The sequence below is a fragment of the Ornithorhynchus anatinus genome, chromosome 2, assembly GCF_004115215.2.
Source record: "Ornithorhynchus anatinus isolate Pmale09 chromosome 2, mOrnAna1.pri.v4, whole genome shotgun sequence".
In the NCBI taxonomy this organism is placed as follows: domain Eukaryota; kingdom Metazoa; phylum Chordata; class Mammalia; order Monotremata; family Ornithorhynchidae; genus Ornithorhynchus; species Ornithorhynchus anatinus.
Genome location: NC_041729.1, coordinates 148,124,931 through 148,142,861, shown reverse-complemented (window position 1 = coordinate 148,142,861; position 17,931 = coordinate 148,124,931). Strand labels below are relative to the sequence as shown.

General features: G+C 41.5%; 1 protein-coding gene across 1 annotated transcript in view; it reads left to right on the top strand.

Moving 5' to 3' along the window:
• The window catches only part of ABCD2 (ATP binding cassette subfamily D member 2), a 106,199-nt gene that overhangs the window by 33,889 nt on the left and 54,379 nt on the right, over nt 1-17,931 (top strand). Inside the window, exons 4-6 of the mRNA XM_029047226.2 lie at nt 2,403-2,571; nt 4,595-4,689; nt 10,102-10,247. Of these exons, the coding sequence (XP_028903059.1) occupies nt 2,403-2,571; nt 4,595-4,689; nt 10,102-10,247 (410 nt within the window). The remainder of the gene's footprint in view (nt 1-2,402; nt 2,572-4,594; nt 4,690-10,101; nt 10,248-17,931) is intronic.

Sequence of the window (17,931 nt, the reverse complement as noted above, 5' to 3'; positions counted from 1 at the left end):
AATCGAATATAGTTGGAGAGAGCTGATTGAGTGCCTTAAAGCCAATAGTAAGGGGTTTCTGATTGATGGGGAGGTGGATGGGAGCATTGGTAGCTTTTGAGGAGTGGTAAGAGATGGATTGAAGGTTTTTTTTAGAAAAATAATCTGAGGAGAAGAGTGAGGTATGGACTGGATAGGGGAGAGGCAGAAAGCAGTAAGGTCAGAGTGAAGGCAAGGTGGGATAAGTGGTTAGATCAGCATGGCAGCTGTTTAGATAGAGAGGAAGGTGTTCATTTTAGCCATGTTATGAAGCCAGAACAGACAGGATTTGGTTACAGGCTGAACATTCACCCTGAAGGAGGAGCATGAGTAAGGGATGATGTTAAGGTTATGGGCTTGGGCGACAGGGAAGAAATCTGCAAGCTGCATTCAAAAAGCACTGTTTTGCTCCTGGGAAACTTTTCCAGAATATTTGACATAGTGCTATGGACTGACAATGAGCCTGAAGAAAACCAAACTTAATTACCAGCCTGTAAACTGAACAAGTCTCTCAATCCTCTCATCAAATTATGCCCCTAGTCAGAATACTATGCCATATTTTACAGATTAAAAACATTCAAAACAGTCTGCTTCTGGCAGACTGAAAGACAGAGTGTGTTTTACAAAGCTCCCTTGTATAAAATTCCTTTTACATGGCTGGGGCACCTGGATTTATTACAGAAGTCATGCCCTATTTCTTGATCAATTGCATCAATGTCAACTACAGAAAATACTGTGCATGAAATGACAAGGCAGGATATCTGTCACGTATTTATATTAATGTCTGTCTCCCCCTCTAAACTGTAGCCTCCATGTGGACAGGGAATGTCTACCAACTCTCTATATAATACTGTCCCAAGCACTTAGTACAGGGCTCTGTAGCCAGTACGCACTCAATAAATATGACTGATTGATTATTTGGATATGAAGGAGGAGAGAGTTCCAGGCCAGAGAGAAGACATGAGCAAGGGGAGAGCAGCAAGGAAGAAAAGAGTGGGTTGGTGTTAACCGAGCACAGTGTGTGGTTTGGGTTGTAGTAATAGATCAGTGAGGTAAGGGATGAGAGGAAAGCAGAAGCAACATGGCATAGTAGATAGAACACAGGCCTGGGAGTCAGAAGGTCATGTGTTCTAATCCCAGCTCCCCCCGTTTGTCTAGTGTGTGACCTTGGACAAGTCACTTCACTTCTCTGGGCCTCAGTTACCTCATCAGGAAAATGGGGATTGAAACTGCGAGCCCCACGTGGGACAGGGATTGAGTCCAACCTGATTCCCAGCACTTAGTATAGTGCCGGCCATGTGGTAAGCGCGCAACAAAGACCATAATTAATTAGAGAGGGAGAGTTTATTGAGTGTCTTAAAGGCACTGGTCTTAAATCTCTTAAATTGTAAACTATAGGGAGCCTATCTATCAATTCTCTTATATCGTAATCTCCTAAATGCTTAGTACTGTACTCTACATACAGCAAGTGCTCAATAAATATGATCGATTGATTAATTGGAAGGAGTTTCTCTTTGTTGGGAAGGTGGATGGGAAACCATTGGAAGTTTTTGAGAAGTGGGGAGATGTGGACCGAACACTATTTTGGAAAAATGATCAAGGCAGCAGAATGAAGTATGGACTGGAGAGGGGAGAGAGAGGAGACAGGGAGGTCAGAGAGGGGGCTGATGCAGTAATCCAGGTAGTATATGATAAGTACTTGGATCAACCTGGTAACAGTTAGGATGGAGATGAAATGGTAGATTCTAGAGATTATGTGAAGGTAGACCTGACGGGATTTCTCGACAGAGAATGAGTTTTTTGAATGAGACTGATGGTAGAGGCTAAAGTTAAGGTTACAGACTTGTGAGACGGGGAAGATGTTGGCGTTGTCTACATTGATGGGAAAGTCAGGAGGAGGACGGGGTTTGAGTAGGAATGTGTAAATACTTTGAGGCCAGCCAAACTTGTGTATTTGATATTGCTCCAGGAACAGGTATGATAAAAAATATCATACTAGGGAAGCAGCAGTCGAGTGGATGACGCACGGGATGGAGGAACTGGGTTCTAATCCCGGCTCCACCACTTGCCTGCAGTGTGACCTTGGGCAAGTCATTTAACTTCTCTATGCCTCAGTTCCTTCAATTGCAAAATGTGGATTCAGTACCTGTTTTCCCTCTTACTTTACTGTGAGCCCCATGGGACACAGGCTTGATTCACCTGTGTCTACCCAAGGGCTTAGAACAGTGTTTGACACATAGTAAGCGGTTAAAAAATACCATAAAAATGATTGTTTCATAGAATAGATATTTTAAGGGGTGTCTCTGAATGGGAAAGTCATTTTCTTGCATTTTATTTAATCTTCTCTGAAAATGTCAACATTAATACCATCCTTTTTTTCTTAGATCACTGAATTGGCTGGCTATACTGCTCGAGTGTACAATATGTTTTCGGTCTTTGATGAAGTGAAAAGGGATATTTATAAGAGATCTGCTATTGTTCAAGAGCCTGAAAACCATAGCAAGAATGAAGATAAAACTGAACTTCTCTTCACTGACACCTTAGAAATCAAGGGTAAAATACTCAAACATTTTCTTTTCTTCTAGGTTAAAGTATCTTATGATTCTGTTCGTGGGACCTGTTCATTTGTAGGTACTATCAGACAGATAATTGTTCTCTCCCACCACAAAGCCATATTGAAGGCACATCTCCACTATTGCTGTTGTTCTTGTCCGTCCATCTCCCCCGATTAGACTGTAAGCCCGTCAAAGGGCAAGGACTGTCTCTATCTGCTACCGATTTGTACATTCCAAGCGCTTAGTACAGTGCTCTGCACATAGTAAGCGCTCAATAAATACTATTGAATGAATGAATGAATGAATGAAGAATCCTTCCCTGACTCAGCCCTCCTCTCCTCTTCTCCCACTCCCTTCTCCACTGCTCTTACTTGCTCTTTCATTCATTCTCCCTCCCATCCCCACAGCACATATGTATCTATCTCTTATTTATTTATTTAGATTAATATCTGCCTCCCTCTCTAGACTGTGAGCTCACTGTGGGGCAGGGAATGTGTCTGTTTGTTGTTACGTCATATTCTCCCAAGCGCTTAGTCCAGTGCTTTGCTAAGCATTCAATAAATATGAATGAATGAAAGCTATGACTCCAGGACTATTAAAACGTATCACAATAGCTGTCCCTTTTCCATTTGACTATTAGTTGTTGATCAATCAGTTGTATTTAATCAGCTCTTGAGATTGCTGATTCTATTTACAGTTATTAGCAGAATGCCTGATGTCTCCAGAGAATAGCAGTGTTACTAGAGTTTAAAAGCCAAACCTAAAGGTCGAACGCATGTCATTTCTATCGAGGCGGTACGTCGCCGAATGAATCATTTGCTATTTAAATATCCTATGTGTTGGACCTATTTACATAACATTGAGAAGCAGTGTGGCCTAATGGAAAGAGCATGGGCCTGAGTGTCAGAGGACCTGTTTCTAATCCGAACTCTGCCACGTACTTGCTGTGTGATCCTGGGCAAGCCACTTAACCTCTCTGTGCCTCAGTTCCCTCGTCTGCAACATGGGGATTAAATACCCGGGCTTCCTCCAACTCAGACTGTAAGCCCCATGTGGGACCTGATTACTTTATATCTACCTCAGTGCTTGATACAGTGGTTAGTAAATACTACAGTCATCTCTTCAATTTAATTTTAAATTTGTGTGTAAAATATTACACAAAAAATCATTAGGTAATAATCGCTAGATACTTGTCCTGTGGTTGATATTCACTTGTCTCCAAACCGACAAAATTAGAAAACTTCATACTTATACTTCTCCATTTGTGCATAATTTAAGGCATTGATCAATCATATTTATTGAGCACTTGTTATGTGCAGAGAGAGCGCTTGGAAGAGTAAAATAGAGCAGAATTAGAAGACCTGTTCCCTGCCGGTAACGAGCTTACAGTCTGGAGCAATGTATACCTTATTAAAATATTCATATGTATATATATATATATGTGTGTATATATATATATATATGTAAACAAGCAGCACTTGAGGGCTTCAGTGTGTTGTTCTGTGAGTTACTAGTCCTGTGATAATAATAAACCATCCCAGTTATGCACATATTCATCAGCATGGTTTGAGATGTATTTCATTACACTCTCAGGCTCCAGGATTAGTTACTGCACTGGTGCCTGTTGGACTGTGCTTTGACTGCCCAATGTCTTATTTATTCACCTATGATTTTTTAGATCACATTATTCACTGTTAAATTCATTTTTAATATTTTTGGTATCTAAATTTTTTTAAAAAGTTACCTAATTTTGAACTAGGTTTTGCCAGGGGTAATAAGCCATTATGCTTAGTTTTAGTGGCAATTAAATGTTATAAAAAAGTATATCAGTTAGTTGGCATCGCCCTCATTAAACTGTGATTTTAAAAGTTGCATTAAATTTTGGTTGCCAGATCTTAGAGAAAAATATACTGTAATCCCTGGAGGAGAAATAACTGTTTACTTAATTATTAATCACATGTTTAATAAGTAGCAAACCTTGGTGAGTGTTGTACTAACTGAAACCTTTCCTTACCTCGTAGGAAAGGTTATTGATGTGGATCACGGAATTATTTGTGAAAATGTTCCTATTATTACCCCAACTGGAGAAGTGGTGGCTTCCCGGCTAAACTTCAAAGTAAGATGATTTGCACGAATCTTCTGATTGTTGCCAACACATTACAACAAAACAACACAGAATTCATATTCATTAAGTTAAGTATTTGGAGGAGCATATGGAAAGGAAGGGAAATCAAGAAAGGCGGGCATAGTGACTCAATTATAGAAGGAGTTTTAGACAGTTACTCCTGAAGAGAGAGAGAAAGGGCACTTGGTTTCCACTGCTGTATTGTCAGGATGAAAATCAGAAAAATGTACTTTACTTGAGAGTATAAAGTTTTTAAGGACACGGTGAAACTAAACTTCAGGCAGTTTAGTTTCACCGTGTCCTTAAAAACTTTATACTCTCAAGTAAAGTACCTTTTTCTGATTATTCTGACAGTTTGAGAAGCAGCGTGGCTCAGTGGAAAGAGCATGGGCTTTGGAGTCAGGGGTCATGAGTTCGAATCCCAGCTCTGCTACTTGTCAGCTGTGTGACTGTGGGCAAGTCACTTAACTTCTCTGTGCCTCAGTTACCTCATCTGTAAAATGGGGATGAAGACTGTGAGCCCCACGTGGGACAACCTGATTCCCCTGTGTCTACCCCAGTGCTTAGAACAGTGCTCTGCACATAGTAAGTGCTTTAACAAATACCAACATTATTACAGTCCTGTATCTCAGTTGAAAACTGAGAACTGAGAAGCAGTGTGGCTCAGTGGCAAGAGCCCAGGCTTGGGAGTCAGAGGTCGTGTGTTCTAATCCCGGCTCCGCCACTTGTCAGCTTGGTGACTTTGGGCAAGTTGCTTAACCTCTCTGTGCCTCAGTTACCTCATCTGTAAATTGGGGATTAAGACTGTGAGCCCCACATCGGACAACCTGATTACCTGGTATCTACCCCAGCGCTTAGCACAGTGCTTGGCACATAGTAAGTGCTTAATAAATACCATTATTATTAAAACTGGCAGTTTTTGAGGACAGATGTGCGTGGGTGCACTGCCCTCAAGAAGGGAGTGGATGTGTTTGAGCACGGAAAAAGACAAGAAGGCCGAAGAGAAACCATTGCTAGGTACAACAGATATTAATCACAAAAACATAACAAGGGACAACCTGTTCCAGTAGTCTTTGTGGCTGGATCTGTGACTTCTGCATTGGCCTTTATGAGCTTCACTTGCTCCTCTAAGCCAAATCATTTTTTTCAGAAAGCAAAAACTAAAAATGTACATTTTTTTTCCTGAAAATGATTTATCCAAAAAAAAATACTTGAACTACTCATCGCTCGATATTGTAATTAGGTTCCTCAAAAACCTAACCTGATTTTAAGGGAAAAATGTTATATATATCCCAATTGCTCAGAAGATACGTGAGGTTTATATTTCACATTCATTTTACGTTCACATTCATTGTACAATCAGGCAGAAGACATTAGGTAGAAATGGAGTACTTTAAAATATTTTCAAGAAATATTTGAATACAGGTAAATCTTTCACATAAATTTTAAACCAAACATTGTAATATCCCAATGACGTTTGTGAAGAGGTGATGAAGTCATAAGGTGGAAATTATATAGTTTAGTTTCCAAACGAATGTTTTCCCTGGTTTCCTCAAGCTGCTTCAGGACACTCCACTATCACTCCCCCAATCTCTGTTTCTCCATCCCTATACCGATCCCAGGGAATTTCAACATCCGTACGAATGTTCCCATGACCTTTCTGCTACCCTCTTCCTCTCAGTCATCAACTCCACCGACCTCCCGCTCCATTCCGCCTCACCCACTCACCAACTTGGACACACGCTCTATCTCCTCATCTCTACTCACTGTACAATCCCTAACCTCAGCAACACTGAAATTCCGTTCTCTGACCACAATCGCCTGACCCGCACACTTTCCCCCACATCCCTTCCCGACAAATCTGTCCTGTCTGACCCATCGAAACCGCCAGCGTTTTGACCCCTCCTGTTTTCTAAAGTCATCACGCCTCCTTATGATCTCCTTATCCAACCTACCTCCTACTCCCGTAATACCACCCCCTTCCGTGAACTTAATTCCCTCACTCCCCTGACCCTCCGCCAAACCCGCACCATCAACCCACAATCCTGAATCACCACCACGGTTTGCTTCCTCGGCTCAACCAATCTACATCTTCCCACTCCTCAAAAATGTGTAGCAGTTGCCATCCACTTTTAAATCAAGCAGAAACTCCTTACCCATCGGCTTCAATCAGCTCTCCCTTTCCTACCTCATTTCACGGGTCTCCTACTTTAATACAACCCACACACTTTACCCCTCTATCTCTGACCTAGCCACTGTACTTCTGTCTCATCTGTCTCCCCATAAATCCATTGCCCATCTCCTCCTTCTGGCCTAGACATTCCTCCCTCTTCATATACCACAGATCACTAAACTCCCTACCTTCAAAAGCCTTATTGAAATCACATCTCCTTCAAGAGGCCTTCCCCAGATAAGCCCTTATTTCCCCTACTCCCTCCCCCTTCTGTGTCACCTACACACTTAGATCTGTACCCTTTAAGCACTTGACATTCAGTCAATCAATCTTAGTGCTTATAACAATATAACAGAGTTGGTCGAGTTTACAGTCTAGAGGGGGTCTTGTCATCCCAATCTCAGTCCCTCATTTGGTATGAGTTGCTCTGCAAAATCTCTACTGCAAAAATGAATGAAGAGCAAATCCTATCTCTCCCTAGAGCCATAACCTGAAATCCTATTTAATGTACATACTTCCTTCTGGATTTTTGAGGCTAAAGACTAAACATTATAGTTAGTTTCTTCCAAAAAAAAATGACATTAAGCTGTCTGAACAGTCATTCATTCATTTAATTGTATTTATTGAGTGCTTACCCTGTGCAGAGCACTGTTCTAAATACTTGGGAGAATACATTACAACGATCAACAGACACATTCCCTTCGATGGTCCAAGGACCACTGCACAAGCCACTAGCAATATGATCAACTTCAATATTGATGATCCTTCACACCTCCCAGCCTTCCGTTTCCTTGCCCTTCTCAATGCTTCTGCTTTCAGCTCACCTCAGCATCCTCAATGTGGTTGTGCATTAGATATGGTCATCTCAAAACACTTCACCTTTTCTACTTGTCCTGACTTGCACTGTTCCTCTGCAAACTAGGACCTTATCCCCTACCTTTACCTCCAAATTCTGGACCCACTTTTCGTATTCTATACCATCACACCCATCAATCAATAGTGAGTGCCAAGCTCTGTACTATTTGGGAGAGTACTATAAAATAATATAATAATAATAATTGTGCTATTTAAGCACTTACTATGTGCCAGGCACTGTTCTGAGTGCTGGGGTAGGTAATTGGGATGGACCCAATCCCTGTCCCACATAGGGCTCACAGTCTTAATCCCCGTTTTACATTTCACTTCTCACTTGGAGAAGTGAATAGACTTGCCCAAAGTCACAAGCAGACCTGTGGCAGAGCTGGGATTAGAAACCCAGATCCTTCTGACTCCCAGGCCTGTGCTCTAACTAATAGGCAATGCTTCTTCTGGATGTTGGGAGAGAGGTAAGGAGTAAGGAAACACTTAAGCATCCTTCTGTCTAATGGCCCAGGAGAGATGGAAACACTGTAGACTTTTAAAGTTGTTGAAGTTAATAGCAGTGATGGTATTTGTTAAGTGCTTAATATGTGCCAAGCCCTGAACTAGTACTGGGGTAAATGCAAGATAATCAGATTGGGAAGTAGGCAAAGAAATCTCTGAGGGAAGGAATCTTTATTTGGCTATTGAAAAGATGGAGTTGTACCATGAAAAGACAGAAGCAAGAATGGTTTGGGGATTTCTTCTGTGATTTCTTAGCTGTCCAAGCGTGGTAGATTGGAGTAATGATAAGAATAATAATAATGATTGTGGTATTTGTTAAGCGCTTACTATGTGCCAAGGACTGTTCTAAGTTCTGAGGTAGGTACAGGATAATCAGGTCCCCTATAGGGTCCACATTCTTAGTAGGAGAGGGCAGAGGTATTGAATTCCCATTTTGCAGATGAGGGAACTGACAACAAAGAAGTTAAGTGACTTGCCCAAGGTAGCACAGCAGGTAAGTGGCAGAGCCAGGATTAGAACCCAGGTCTTCTGACCCTCAGGCCCATGCTCTTTCCTAGAGAAATCTAGGGTGAAAGCGATGGAGGGACAGTGGGCAAGGGACCATGTTAGAGAGGACAGTGGTGTTGAGAATATAGACCATGTACTTAGGAAAGGGGACTGCTATGCAGGCTAAGATGGATTAGCCTGCACGTCCTTTGGGGGACGGAGACTGTGTCTGACCTGATTACCTCATATCTACCCCAGCACTTAGAATAGTGCTTGACGCATAGTAAATGCTTAACAAATATATTATCATTATTTTAGTTTGGGATAGATAGAGAGAGTTAAAATATTGGTGGCTTGGTGGGAGAAAAGAATATGCTTGAAGGAGAAGAGGATGCGTTTTAAGTGGTAAGTTGGGAGCTTGTGGTCTGAAAATGGTAGCTCAAAGTTAGAAGTGCAAAAAATAGAATTTGGACACCACTATAATTGGGTCTCAGCCTGCCATAGTTTTAGATGATATCAATCTTTAATATGAGTATATCACGAGTGCCATTAACCTTTGAGCAGTCATTGTTGAAATGGATAAAATATTGTTACCCTGTTTCTGCTTTATTGGAAGACTAAGTTCAGATATCCATGATTCCAACAGATATATTTCCTTGTTTGTCGCGGGGGTCAATAAAACCAAAACCATGGTCTGATTAACAATCCTTTGTTTTTCTGTAGCAATGGACGAGCTGCCAATTATGGGTATTGCTGAAAATGAAATGGTTTACGTTCTACACAGAAAAGAATGGAAGTGATTTTGATAGATTCACAAATTTGGACAGATTTTTTTCATATTTATGATTTGCCCCTATCATTCTCAAACTGGAAATATGCCTAAATATCAACTACTTCTGTTCAGAGTATGGCATAATGTGGCTACCTCTGTTTTTTGTAATCTCTAGATCCTTGCACACAACAAAGTTTGTCTTGATCCTTCGATTTATCTGTACCAGTGGATTCTACCTAAAGTGTCAAATTAATATGACTTCAGGTTTACCAGGCAACTTTGTTTTCCTGTAGGGATGACCAAAGCATCCCTGAAAAACAAATCCTGAGTTTTTATTTTATAGAACCACTCAGGGAGTATTGGACTATCCTCTGAGGCTTATCAATACTTCTTTCATCCAGAAAAAAGGAGAAACAAAATTCAGTGATTCCAACTCCAAATAATTACTGGCAAAATTCAATGCCTTCAATGCTAAATTAGGATTTCCTTTGCTTCTTAGAATATTTGAAACCTGAGATTATGGTAACAACTATTTCTGAAAAACGTAACTGAAAGAAGAGTAAACCCAGTTTCAAGGTACTGCATTTTTGTCATTTTAATGCTAATTTAGGTCCAAGAGGGGATGCATCTTCTAATAACCGGACCCAATGGTTGTGGAAAAAGCTCTCTCTTCCGAATTTTAAGCGGTCTGTGGCCTGTGTATGAAGGAGTCCTCTATAAACCTCCTCCCCAGCACATGTTCTATATTCCACAAAGGTAGGTGTTTACTTTTTCCTCATAAAGGTCTTCTTTGTTCAGGTAGAGTGAAGAGAAAACAATTTTCTTTTGCTCTGGGATTTTTTTCAAACTATTGGGTTATTTCCGTTATTAGGCTTTGAACAACAGCTTCCCTGAAAGAAGCACTGAGGCAAGTTTAGTTAGCAATTCATTTATTGTGCATTCTCTGACTGCAGTGCTTGGGAGAGTGCATAGATCTGGTGGACACGATCCTTGCCATCAAGGAACCTGCAACCTAATTCAGCCAATCAGTCATATTTATTGATCAATTACGGTACTAAATTCTTGGGAGAGTACCATATATAGAGTTGGTAGTTTACAGTCTCAAATTTAATAATTGTAGTACTATTTTGTGGTAGGAAATGGGAGAAAAGAATGGTCTATCTCAGCGTGGCCTAGCAGATAGAAGATGGGCCTGGAATTCAGAAAGTCACGTGTTCTAATCCCGGCTCTGACACTTGTCTGCTGTGTGACCTTGGGCAACTCATTTAACTTCTCTGTGCTTGCGTTCCCTCATCTGTATATATGGGGATTAAGACTTTGAGCCTTGTGTGGGACAGGAACTGGGTCCAACCTGATCGTCTTTTATCTACCTCAGTGCTTAGTACAGTGCCTGGTATGTAGTAAGCACTTAACAAAAACCATTATTACTATTATTAGCATTATCCTTATTATTATAATCATTATCATCAACAGAATGAGTAGGAAACAAGCAAATGGTAACAATGTTCTGCAATGGCTAGGGCAATTTTGAAGGTGGAGAATCCTTATCTATATATATGCTATTGCTTCTACCTACCTAATAATAGCAATAATAAATTACAATCTTTGTTAAGCACTTACTGTGTGCTCAGGGCTGGAGTAGAGACATGCATTCAGATTGGATAAAGATCTTGTATTACATGGGACTCCAGTCTAAGTACGAAGGAGAACAAGTATTTAATCCCCACTTTACAGTTGAGGAAACTGAGACACAGGGAAGTTAAGCGACTTGTCCATGGTCTCACAGCAGGAAAGTGGCAGAGCCAGGATTCATTCATTCAATCAGTCATATTTATTAAGTGCTTACTGTGTGCTGAACAGTGTACTAAGAGCTTGGGAAAGTACAATACAACAATAAACCATGCAATTCCCTGCCCACAACAAGCTTACAGTCTAGTGTATTAGAACCCAAGTTTCCTGACTTCCAGTCTGGTGCTTTTTCCACTTTTAACTGCTCCTAATGCAAAGCTCCTAAAGGCAGAGATAATGTACATCAGTTCTAGTAAATTCTCCCAGGTATTTAGAATAATTGCCTCCACAGGCATTCAATAAATATTATTAATTGGTGAGAATTAAATTGGGAATAGATTTATATGTCAGCTCAGTTTTTGGAGTTCCTCAAGGAGCACTTAACTACAGGGTCTTCTCCCCAGGTTCCATCCTCCCTAATGCTATCTCAGCATTTCTGGACCATCTCAGTACTTAGGTCTTTCCTGTAGCACTTTGTAAGCACTTATTGCTTTTCCCATCTGTAAATCGTGTCATGTTTGGCTCCCCTGATAGATTGTGAAAATCTTGTAGGCGTAGATTGTACCTTCTTCCTTTATTGCACTTTCCCAGGCTTTTCATACAACGCTGCACATATTGGACAGCCAATAAATGCTACTGAATTATTGATTGATTGATTGGAAGAACTGGGAAATGGTGGATCAACTGTATTGGAGGTATTAGAGAAGAGGATGTACTAGAATATCAAATTCTTGAGGGCACAGATCCAGCACTTAGTACAGTGCTTTGCACATAGTAAGTGCTTACCAAATACCGTGATTATTATTATTATTATTATTATTATTTTTCTGCCTTCTTCTTTTATTGGACACTCCCCAGCAGGAAATAGCAGGCAAACATCAAGCCCCCAATAAATATGGATCATTGATTGATATGATGAGGATCATTTCCAGAGAGTATACTCAAATTCAAAAGAATTGAACCGTATTGGAAAGTGGGAAATCTCAGTGGGCAAAGAGTGTGGATTAAGAGACAAGACAGGCAATTACATTTTGGGAAGGGAAATTTATCTTCGGCTCGGGGATCCATAACTGTGGCCTTTTCATATCAGGGAACCAACGCAATGGTGTGGGAATAGCCAAGTAGATAAATTTCCTCTCAAGTCTCCCGGCTTTCACTTAAACCACTAAAAGGATAAGGGAGATGTAAAGTCGAGCTCTATTTAACATTTCCTCCTTCCCGCTACTTTTCCCATCCAAGCTTTTACTCCTGCTTTCTTCTGTGAAAAGGGAAAGCACAGAGTCTTGAAATATTCCCTCCTCTATAAAAGCTGAGGCAGCTGGTTACAGTAATACTAGTAGTAATAATGACATGTAAGTGATTACTATGAGCCTGGTTCTGTTCTAAGCGCTGGGCTAGATATAGGATGATCAGGTTGGACACAGTCCCTGTCCCACATAGGGCTCATAGTCTTAATCCCCATTTTATAGAGATGAGGGAACTGAGGCATAGAGAAGTTAAGTGACTTCAGCATGGCTCAGTGGAAAGAGCCTGGGCTTGGGAGTCAGAGGTCATGGGTTCAAATCCCAGCTCTGCCACTTGTCAGCTGTGTGACTGTGGGCAAGTCACTTAACCTCTCTGTGCCTCAGTTGCCTCATCTGTAAAATGGGGATTAACTGTGAGCCTCACGTGGGACAACCTAATTACCCCGTATCTTCCCCAGCACTTAGAACAGTGCTCTGCACATAGTGAGCGCTTAACAAATACCAATATTATTATTATTATTATTATTATTATTGTCCAAGGTCACACAGCAGACAAGTGGCAGAGCCAGAATTAGAACCCATGACTTTCTGACTCCCAGGTCCATGCTCTATCCACGAGGCCATGCTAAGATAGTACAGTGCTTTGCACAGAGTAAGCGCACAATAAATATGATTGGATGAATGAATGAATGAATCCTGGCTCTGCCACTTTCCTGCTTTGAGACCATGGGCAAGTCTCTTAACTTCCCTGTGTCTCAGTTTCCTCATCTGTAAAGTGGGGATTAAATACCTGTTCTCCTTCGTACTTACACTGGAGTCCCGTGTAATACAGGATCTGTATTGAATCCGATTGTATGAATCAATTCCAGCTCTGAACACATACTAAGTGCGTAACAAAGATTGTAATTTTATTATTGCTATCATTAGGTAGGCAGAAGCAACAGAGTATATGTAGATATGTATTCTCCGGCTCCAAAATTGCCCTAGCCACTGCAGAACATTGTTACTATTTGCCTGCCTCCCACTCACTCTCCTGATAATAATAATAATAATAATGATAACGATAGTAATAAGGGTATTTGTTAAGCACTTACTACATGCCATGCACTGTACTAAACACTGAGGTAGATACAAGATTTTCAGGTTGGACTCAGTCCCTGGCCCACGTGGGGTTCACAGTCTTAATTCCCATTTTATACAGATGAGGGGATTGAGGCACAGAGAAGTTAAATGACTTGCCTAAGGTCAAGCAGCAGAAAAGTGGCAGAGCTGGGATTAGAACTCCAGTTTCCTGTCTCTCAGGCCCGGGCTCTATCCACTGGGCCGTGCTGCTTCCCAAAACTGCATCTCTTCCCCAGATTCATGAAGGCTTTCAAAATCCTTCTCAAACTCCTGATTTCCTGGGTTCACCAACTTCTCTGATTCATTCTCCCCTTTCCTTAAACATGCCACTGGACCACTTCACTCACCAGTTGTTGTTTATTTTCCTCTCTACACTTGCAATCCTTGAAGGCACCGTCTCCACCTCCTATCTCCATTTGTTCCGCATCCGCTCCCTCAACAACTTATTACAATTTGAATTTCACTTTAATTATTCTCTGTAAGCTGCTCTCATGAAGGTCCATCGTGACCTTTGCTGTTCAACCCAATATTTTTCTTTACCTCTAGTCTTAGCCATCACCTTCAATAACTGTTGAAACTCTCTTTGACCTTGGCTTTAAGGTTACTGTATTTCTTGGTTGGATACATAGCTCTGAAACCGTTCCTTCCCTTTTCTTTTGCTTGGCTCGTCTTTAGCTGTACTCCACAATTTTGGCATTCTGTACTACATATTTCATATTTAGTTGAACCTATCTAATAATGATAATGGTCATCGTTATCATTAGATAAACAGCGTGGCTCAGTGGAAAGAGCCCGGGCTTGGGAGTCAGAAGTCATGGGTTCTAATCCCGGTGCTGCCACTTGTCAACTATGTGACTTTGGGCAAGTCACTTAACTTCTCTGGGCCTCAGTTACTTCATCTGTAAAATGGGGATGAAGACTGTGAGCCCCACAAGGGACAACCTGATCACCATGTATTCCCCCCCAGTGCTTAGAATGGTGCTTTGTACATAGTAAGTGCTTAACAAATACCAACATTATTATTATTATAATAGCGGCATTTAAGTGCTTACTGTGTTCCATCATATGTAACATTATTATATTCAGAATATATTCTATAACAATGTAGGGCATGTTTCCCCACTCCTCAAGAAACTCCAGTGGTTGCCCATCTACCTTCGCATCAAACAAAAATTCCTCACCATTGGTTTTAAAGCACTCAGTCACCCTACCCACCTTCTACCTCACCTTGCTAAAACCCAGGCTGCATTCCTCGCTCCTCTAATAATAATAATAATGTTGGTATTTGTTAAGCGCTTACTATGTGCAGAGCACTGTTCTAAGCGCTGGGGTAGACACAGGGAAATCAGGTTGTCCCACGTGGGGCTCACAGTCTTCATCCTCATTTTACAGATGAGGGAACTGAGGCACAGAGAAGTTAAGTGACTTGCCCACAGTCACACAGCTGACAAGTGGCAGAGCTGGAATTCGAACTCATGACCTCTGACTCCAAAGCCCAGGCTCTTTCCAATGAGCCACGCTGCTTCTCTAATGCTAACCTTCTCACTGTACCTCCATCTTGTCCATCTCGCCACTAACCCCTCGCCCATGTTCTGTCTCTGGCTTATACATACAGAAGCAGAGGTTTTCTTCAGAGTTCCAGGCATTTGTTGTAATTGATTTTAGGTCTGGTAAGTTTAGTAGCTTTGGTTTGTCGGATTGACCTCTTTGAAATCTTCAAGGGAGGAGCAGGTTTCCTATAGGAAACAGCCCAAGCCGGGAAGTCAGAGGATCTTTGGGGTTTTTTTAATGGTATTTGTCAGTGGTATTTCCCCTCCTCCAGACTCTCATTTTCGTCAGGGAATATGTCTACCAACTTTGTTATATTGCACTCCCCCACGTGCTTAATTCAGTACTCTAGGACTGAATTTAAGGACTCAATAAATATGATTGATTGATTAAGCACTTACTGTGTGCCAGTTCCCCCTCTCAGGATCACACCTGGAGAGTTTCCAGTACTCTACCAGTCTCAACTAAGGGAGGGAGAGTCAAAGAGAGGCCTACCCATTCCATTCCTAGCTTGGGCAGTGGCTAGCGAGTGCAAAATTCACCCATGCTGGGCAGCAGCGGCATGGGAGAAAGTCGAGGGCAGAGACTCAAGTTTACTGCGTGGAAGGAGGTGATAGTAAACCGCTTCTGGATTTTTACCTAGAAAACTCTATGGATCCACTACCAGAATGATTGCAAATGGAGGTGGGGTGTTCTGGGAGAGAGGTGTCTATGTAGTCGCTATGGAGGTGACTCGACAGCATGAGGCAAGACAAAATGTACCAGACACTGTACTAAGCTCTGGGATAGATACAAGATAATCAGATTGGACACAGTCTATGTCCCACGTGGGGCTCACAATCTTAATGTACATTTTTCAGATAAGGCAACTGAGGTACAGAGAAGTGAAGTGACCTGCGCAAGGTCATTCAGCAGACATGTGACCGAGCTGGAATCAGGTTCTAATCCTTCCTTTGAAACTTGCCTTCTGGGTGACCTCGAGCAAATCATTTAAATTCTTTGTGCCTCGGTTTCCTCATCGGTAAAAGGGAGACTATATTCTTGTTCTTCCCTACTTAAACTGGAAGCCCCATATGGGATAGGGACTGTGTCTGACCTCATTAGCGTGTTTCTACCCTAACATTTAGTACAGTGCTGTGCATATAATAAATGCTCAACAAATATCACAATTATTCAAATGTTCTCTAGCATAAATGACTTGTTTTGTGACAGGGAGCAGTGGTCAGGGGAGTCAGGGGACAACTTTCCCTTCACTCCATCTTTTCTGATCACCACAGTAGAGATGTGGGCAGACACCCTGGTGGGGAATCCAGGAGCAAAAAGTTCCCTGCACAAGTTTGTTTTTTTCATTTTTCATTCATTCATTCATTTTTCATTGTGAGCCCCACATGGGACAACCTGATTCCCCTGTGTCTACCCCAGCGCTTAGAACAGTGCTCTGCACATAGTAAGCGCTTAACAAATATCAACATTATTATTTGTTTTTCTTGTTCCCATGTTTCTTTTTCTCCTTTTCTTTCCTTCCAAAAATATCCTTGATTTTCAGTTAAGAATTTTCTCAACTGCCAGTAGTCTAAACTGATCCCCGAGGAACTGAGTGATCACCTAAATAGTGCCTATAGTGACCTCCCTCTGGTAAGAAGCAAATATTTCAACAGTTTTTACAGCGGAGTTGAGTGTCGTACTCCACAACATAAAAAGAGGATAAAATCACAGCAGTGACACTCCTGAGGACTGAATGCAAGGAAACTCTATTAACCAATCAATCGTATTTATTGCGTGCTTACTGTGTGCTGAGCACTGTACTAAACACTTGGGAGATTACAGTATAACAGAGATGGTAGACACGTTCCCTGCCCAGAAGGGATTTACAGTGTAATGGGGACACATAATCACAGCAAGATTTTTGCAGCGTGACCTAGTGGAAGAGTTTGAGCCTCGGAGTCAGAGGACCTGAGTTTTAATCCCGGATCTGCAATTTGTCCGCTGTGTGATCTTGGGCAAGTCACTTCACTTCTCTGTGCATCAGTCACCTCACTGACAAAATGAGGATTCAATGCCTGGTCTCCCTCCTACTTAGACTGTGAGCCCCATGTGGGACCTGATCATCTCTGTCTAGCCTAGCATTTAGTACATTGCTCGGCCCATAGTAAGCGCTTAACAAATACCACAATTATTTTTATTTTCACTAGAGAATCAGGAATTAGGATGTAAACCTCAAACAACTATCCCTCAAGAGATAGGGATCATGTCTAATTCCCACCTGTGTATTCGTTCCTCTAGACTGTAATTTCGTAGCAGGCAGGGAATTTGTCTGGTATATTGTTATATTGTACTCTTCCAAGTGCTTAGTACAGTGCTGTGCACTCAGTAAGTGCTCAATAAGCATGATTGACTGCTGACTGACTTAGTCTTATTATGATACTATTATATCTTTGCACAAAGGCAGTCCAGATCTTTGTTGATTGATTTCTTAGTGATATTTGAGGTCACTCCAGCTATCTAGTAATCGTATTTAGGCTTGCATTGTTCACTCCTAATTCATTCAATAGTATTTATTGAGTGCTTACTATGTGCAGAACACGGTACTACGTGCTTGGAATGTACAATTCGGCAACAGGTAGAGGCAATCCCTGCCCAATGACAGGCTCACAGTCTGTGGGGAAGAGAGTAGAAGTGATGCTCCAAACATTCCCTGCCACGCCACACTCAGAGGTTCACCAGAGTCTGGGCTTGAT